Raw genomic sequence first — 6,830 nt, 5'->3', positions numbered from 1 at the left:
TTTTCCGGTTTGCTCGCTGTTTGAATTACTGCAGGTCTGCCTTTTGCCGGCCTCCTGTTTTTCTTTATTTTTTCCAAACAAATAACCGTAAAAATCTTTGCCATCCACATCAGTCGTAAAAAGGGGATTTCATTTTAATTACATACGAATTTCTTGTTTTTTTTTTTGTTTTTTTGTTCGGCCTCAGATTCAGATACGGATTCAGATTCAGCTCTTGCTTTTTTGGGCTTTTTTGTGAATGGGTGCGAGTGCATCGGGTGCGGATGATGATGATGATATAGAGAGTGCCTAACCCCCGAGCTTCTTTGTGAAACGCTTTTCGCCGTGTGTTGACTTTTATAATTAAGCCCTTTGTGTACATTTCCAGTTGACGGCATCCCGGTGGTTGGGGAGCATCCACCCCTGACTGTTCACCTGGTTGCGGGGAATGGGGTGATGGGCAGGCAGCATCATAAAAAGGATTAATTGTGCGCAATTAAAGAAAATATATTACCAAGTTCGGGGCCAAGTTTCGTAACGCATTTTATTTTGCTGCTGTTGTTGTTGTTTCTAGGGTTTTTGTGTCCTCGTCGGATTCGAAAAGTTTGCCACCATTTGAATTATGCAAAATCATTTAAATGCGTCGCCCCGAAAAGTTTCGCCAACATTTCTCCGACGACTTAACCACTTTGGCATGTGTCTCAGACTCTTATTGTTATTGTTGTTTGCCGGGGGCTTAAGTTCATAATGTTCATGGAGAGCGCTACGCTCGCATTTGGGTGACAAGAAAAAAGGGCTCGAGTGGGTGGTATCCCTATCCGCAATTGCCAGGACAATGGAGCAACCGAGGTGGCATCCATTCCATTCCTTTCCACATGCGTTGCCGGGTTAATTGCTCAAGTTCAAAATTAAAATATTTATTACAATGAAAAACTTTGGCACTTTCGCGACGCCAACGTGACGAACAAAAGGCAGCTTACGAATAAGTACTCCTCCAACCCAAGCCCCTCCCCCTCTGAAGTTCCCCCACCACATGGGGAGTTGTTTAATTTGGTTTCCGCTTACTGATGTTTGCCCGAGTTTGTGAGTGTGTTTGACGAACAGAGGAGGCCGCTTTTGAAAGGTAGGAGCTCTTTGTAACAATGGAACTTGTCATAAATTAAATAATATTACAGGAGTACAGAAAAGCTTCTTTCTAATTGACACACAACGCCAACTGTACTGCCATTGTGTATCAGCTTGTCACTGGGATTGGTCTGAGTCAATATTTTGATGCTTGAAAGCAAATATTCTGGGTGCTATCAGTACTTTCAAGAGAGAGATTACTCAAAAGAGTTACAGAAATTTATGATTAAATAGTAAGGGTTATCAATAGGCAGCAGATAGAAGCAAGACTATAAGTTCCATAAAAATAGTGTTCAATCTTTAACGAGTTTAGCTTGATTCAATTAATCGAATTGTTTTTGTTTCAATATGACAGCTTATCATTTACTTATACTTGCTTTATATATGGTTTTCCAACCCTAATATATTTTTTTCTTTATTCGTTTAGCAGCTAGCAAAGTACTGTTTGCCATTTGATTGATTTTATTGTTGGCAATGCGATTATTCGAGAACAGACCTTCGGGGTGTCTAGATCCCGCCACCTAATAAGCTCCATTCCCAACCTCTCCGGTAACTGGCCATTAGAACAGGTGTTGCCTGTGGCTCCACTTCCCTTCACCCTGCCGTGAAGATATCGCAAGGGGAATGGACCGCAACTTGTTTGCCAGCACGCTTTAAAAATGTAACATGCTGTGCTTTTTCATCAGCCTTTGGCTAGATTTTCCTCGATTTTTCCACCGCGCACCCAACTTCTCTCGGCCTCGTCTCGATTATCATTTGAGTGTTTTGAAAATTTGAAACGCATGAATAGTCAGGCTAGATCGTCCTGCGGCTATATACAATGATGATATGTGTGTGCATATGTATGTTCGGACGGCCACAGAGGCATTCCAAGGGTTTATCTCAGCGATTCAGTTGGATTTTTCCGGGGTTGCGGGCGGATATGGCGGATATGGCCAAACACATCCGTTGGCAGATGTTTTTCACATGGCTCATGGCGGACTAGCCAGCAAAGGGACACGCATCACTATACCCTTTCGATTGAAAATGGCATTTGTTTTAAGCATAGCTAGTATTTAAGGAGAACATAAAAACAAAACTTTAGAAAAATAAATAATTCATATTTAAATAAATACAAATTTCAAAACTCCACTTATCAAGTACCTACTACTCTGAATCTTTGCTTCTTGGTCTGATTTATAAATATTATTCGCTTTATTGTTTTACAGGGTATGTGGGAACTGGTTATTCCCGGCGCACCGCATTGCACCCATTAAACCTGAGCGTTGGCCAGAATGAGCAAGTGTAGCGGAAATGATTTGGTAGCTCCAGTCCCTAGACACCCTGATCCACTCCAAACACGATTTGTCGGTGATTGAAAGGGTTTTGTTTGGCTTGTTGCTATAAATTTAAGTTTTCTATTATTTTTATCGGCTGAGCAACAGGCTATACAACTTACTGGTTCTTATTTAAATCTTATTCAAATATTGAAATGATGTTTAATCATTTTAATTCTAGTACTTCGTCACATTTGTAGATGAGTGCTGATATTTAGTATAGCAACCATATTCAAGATACAATACGTTGCTTATATATACATATAATATAAGCAGAAAAACTCTATTATTGGGCCAAATTCTGGGAACTACTTGGCTTAAGCTGGAATCTGTTGGTATAACAATCTGTTTGCCCAGCTCTGTGGGGGATGTTGAGGGTCCAATTCATTTCCAGCCGTACTTTTTGCACTCATCGTGATTATCATCATCCTCCTTGCTCGTTCGTCATTATCGAGCCGGAGAACTTCAGCTGTCATTACTTTTTATGGCCCAGCAACATGATGCACATGCCCAGCCCCATGTGGTTAAGCTGAGTCTGCTGGAGAAGAGTGGGTGGTTGGGAAGACGATGCGCAGGCGGTGGTGGGTGGTGTGTGGTGGTTTGTTTGCGCTGCCGAGGCTGACTGGCAGTTAAAATATAATTTCAGGAAAGAAATCATCATAGAGCCCGAGCAGAAGCCCCAGCGTCAAGAGGCAGTAAAAGTAAAACATCAAAGTGAATGCCAGGATGATGGTGCCGGAAGGGGGGGTTGGGTGCAGGAAGGCAGCTCCGTTTGTCACCGCTAGGGGGCGCCACGGGCGGTGGTGGTCGGTGCAGGCGGCTGCTGTCAAGAGTGAATTGTAAAGGAACGCATTTATCGCAGGACCTCTTCCATCCACATGCGTCTGCATTACGCCCACGCCCCACTGCCCCTTTTCTTCAGCCTCCCCTTCCCCCTTTCTGTTATGTTTCATTTTTCACTTATCTGCATGTGAGTGAATGTGCTACAGAGAACGAAAATGTGCTACAACAAGTGCATCAAAGAACGTGTGGATATATTAGTGCTGGAAAAGTCCATAAATTAGACTGAAAGCGAAGTGTTATCAATATCCCTTTACCTTAAGCTATTTCTTTTCTTTTACAAACTTTTAAATATATATTTTTTGGTGTACCCAAAATGGCAGGCATCCAATTTCACCCATCCTCGCTGTGAGCTGAAAATTGTCAGCCGTTTGATTGTGTAATTGATTTAGCGAGGAAACTGGCTCAGAGGCAGACTCTATCTGCCCTCAGATACCCTGCACTTCGTCCCCGTTCGCAACCATCAATCCGTTTAAAGTCGTAGGCTAATTAAGTTGCGTTCCAAAATGGCAGCAAAGTGGAAAATGAAGAAGGATGGCGGTAAAAAATGCGACAGACCCGCAATTTTTTCTCTACTCGTTCTGGTCATAAATGAGACTTACCATTTTGCACCCCCAACCACAGCACCACCCACCAATCAACAAACCACCCATCTCACCACCCACCACCCACCGAATGTAAGCGATTTCAATTGCCAGTTGGTGTCGAGGACCAAAAGTTTACGATCGCTGTGCTTTTTATTTGGGTCTTAATTTTTATAAATTTTATATTATTCCTAAGGGTATGCCACATTTCACAATCAACGAATGGTTGTAAATTTAAAAATATTTTAAGTTTGTTTAAAATAGTAAAGTAAAATAGTAAGTTCTTACCACAAAGTAAAACTTATGTCACCACTTTAAAGGGTATTTGATGGTCGTGTTACTCCCACTTATTGTTTGACTGACACTGTCTGGTGGCACATTAACTTGAATGTCGTCGACAGGCATTTAAAATAAATATTGAGGGAAAAATAAAATATAATTCTGTCGGGCGGTCGTTAAAAAATAGACACCAGCCGTGTTTACCTATAAAAAATACTAAATACATATAGCGTGGCAAATGTTTCAATATCTTGCTAGCCAAAGGGGGATTTCCGTGGGAGTTTTGGCATTTCAACACGCAAGTTTTTATTACCGAGACAATGAAAACGCAGAGTGGGCTCAAAAGCAGCCGCACAGTGAGGTGGAAAAGTCTGTGTTCCCGCAAAAAGTGAGCATAAAAAAGGCATAAAATTCAAAGCGCACCGCGAAATAGGGAACCTGTGCAAAAAAGCCGTAAACAATATCCATAATCGTATTGCTCAATAGATGCAGATGGTTCAGATTCAAAATTTGTCAATTTTCATCACCCAAATAACTTCAAAATATTTTATCAAATTTTGAAAATATAAATATGTTAGTTGTTTCTACAAAATATTTTTAAAGTTTGCCGTTCAAATATGTACATATGTCTTAACTACTACAAAAACTAGTTGAATAAAGTCTGTCTTCTAGTTTCGGAAGCTTTGCTATGATATTAATTTCCAAAGTTTAAAGACTTTTCGTAGTCTCAGATGCGGTTTGTGCAACCCTCGCACCGAGGGGAAATTAGCTTTTAACACCCAAAGAGAAAAATCGGGTGAGGGGGGGAGCGGTGTGACAGCGGCTTATTTGAAACGAATTTTAATTAAAACACAACGGAAAAGTTTCGGCTGGGACAGGAAACTTCCCCTGCTCTCTACCCGTACACTTAAAGTTAAATCCCAGGACTGTCAGGCAGGAACTGTTCTCTTTCAGGACTTTTCGAAGCGGTAGAGGACTTACATTCAAGAGATAACTAGGATGCAATTTAAGAAATACTTTAAATCAGGAAGAAGGGGTTATATTTGTGATTTAATCGAAAGGCATTCAGTTATCATGCTGTGGAGACACCATTGGTCATATTCAATCGCTGCAGATTATCGATGCGTTGCAGGATCGATGGGCGTAGGCGATGCCACATGAGGTAGCAGTGGTCCACATAGGGAAACTCGTAATCATCCGAAAAAAGTTTGAGCAGAGCGGCCCTCATCGGTGGTCCGTAACCCCGGCGATTGACATAGGCATCGGCGGCGTACTCAAAGTGCCGTATACAAAAGAACACTATCCAAGTGGATATATCATGATAGATGGGCATTAGATACTTGTACACCAGCCAAAAGCCCACGGAACTGGGATAGAATGTCGTAAAGCCCGCGGCCGCATACAACGTTATCCACCTGTTACAAATTCCGAAGAGCAGTAGATATATCAAGAGATAAAAGTAGATCAATGCCAGTCCCTTTGCCACATGCCACAGTTTCCAATGGGCCAACTGATGGGCCACAAAGGCGGCCAACTGCTCGTCATTCAGACCAGCACCCATCTGACCCCAGTCGAAATCATCGGAGCTGAAACCGCGGTTCCACATCAGGTTATCGTGGATATCCAAACGCAGGCAACAGCAGCATCCCATTACCCAGGCCGTCGGACGACCCACATGGAAGGTGTGTACCATATAGACCCGGCCAGGAAACTTGAAGTCGTCCAGTACCCCTTTCAAGCTATTATCCATATCGGTACTATTCATTTTGCGACTCTTGCCCAAACAGGGCACTCCGAACAGTCCAACAAATGCCAATACCAGGACGGACAAACCCACCAGACCTAGCCAAACGAATAGTGTGAAATACCACTCACTTAGCATATGAATGGCCATGAAAATCGCAGTCAGCGGAATGACGGCAACCTGAGGAAAATCGAAATCGAGAATGTATATTTTTCGAAAAATTAGAATAACTTGCCTGTAGGAAAACGACGACAAAAACCAGCGCGCAAATCAAACCCAACAAGGGCGGTGTCTTTTCAGGATCCACATTGTATCTGGGATCCAGGACAAGTTTCTCGTAAAACAGGGATGGCAACTTCCGGACAACCAAGTAGGTGGAAAACACAGTCATAAATGTCACATTCAGCCAAGTGCTGCCCGCATAGCGATACCATCCCACCGTCAATTTCCAGAGGACAGCCAGAGTGCAAAGATACAGATCAAGGCAGCTATATAATGTATCTATTGCTATATTGAATATCTCAAGGGATGAAGCATGGAGCTGCTTATCCTTGGAGGCCTGCAAGAAAATTCAACTGTCAGTAAAAATATATTAATACCTTTGGTAAATATATTAAAAGAATTTTGAAGAACCCACCTGAAAGGCTTCTTGCGAGAAAATGCCCTCCATTTGCTTCGGCGGAACGGAAGTCCTTTTGCACAATTTCAACTGCCTGCAGCAGAGGATGAGATGAAAACTGTTGTGTACCACTATCACCAGACAGAGGATGTGCCGCAGCAGAATCGGATCCGAGAAACTAACTTTCCGGGGAACCATACTCATGCCGATCTGATTTCCCGATATTTTCAGGACCTCCCCACGCAAAGGATCTTGATAAAGTGCGAAGGAGTTCATATTTTCAAATCAAACAGTTTATGTGGATTTTAAAGCAACATATGTATATAAATGAAGCGGAAAATGAA

At 42.3% G+C, this 6,830-nt stretch overlaps 1 protein-coding gene across 1 annotated transcript; it reads right to left on the bottom strand.

Moving 5' to 3' along the window:
• Positions 1-4,547: 4,547 nt before the first annotated feature.
• Positions 4,548-6,830, bottom strand: LOC6605257 (CAAX prenyl protease 1 homolog). Its single transcript, XM_002030059.2, has 3 exons — positions 6,505-6,830; positions 6,103-6,426; positions 4,548-6,047 (listed from the first exon to the last, which is right to left on the bottom strand). The coding sequence occupies exons 1-3, from the start codon at positions 6,760-6,762 to the stop codon at positions 5,196-5,198; spliced, it is 1,434 nt and encodes a 477-aa protein (XP_002030095.1). The 5' UTR covers positions 6,763-6,830; the 3' UTR covers positions 4,548-5,195.

Source organism: Drosophila sechellia, chromosome 3L, assembly GCF_004382195.2.
Source record: "Drosophila sechellia strain sech25 chromosome 3L, ASM438219v1, whole genome shotgun sequence".
In the NCBI taxonomy this organism is placed as follows: Eukaryota; Metazoa; Arthropoda; class Insecta; order Diptera; family Drosophilidae; genus Drosophila; species Drosophila sechellia.
The sequence above is the reverse complement of the archived record's forward strand: the minus strand, read 5'-3'. Positions and strand labels throughout refer to the sequence as shown.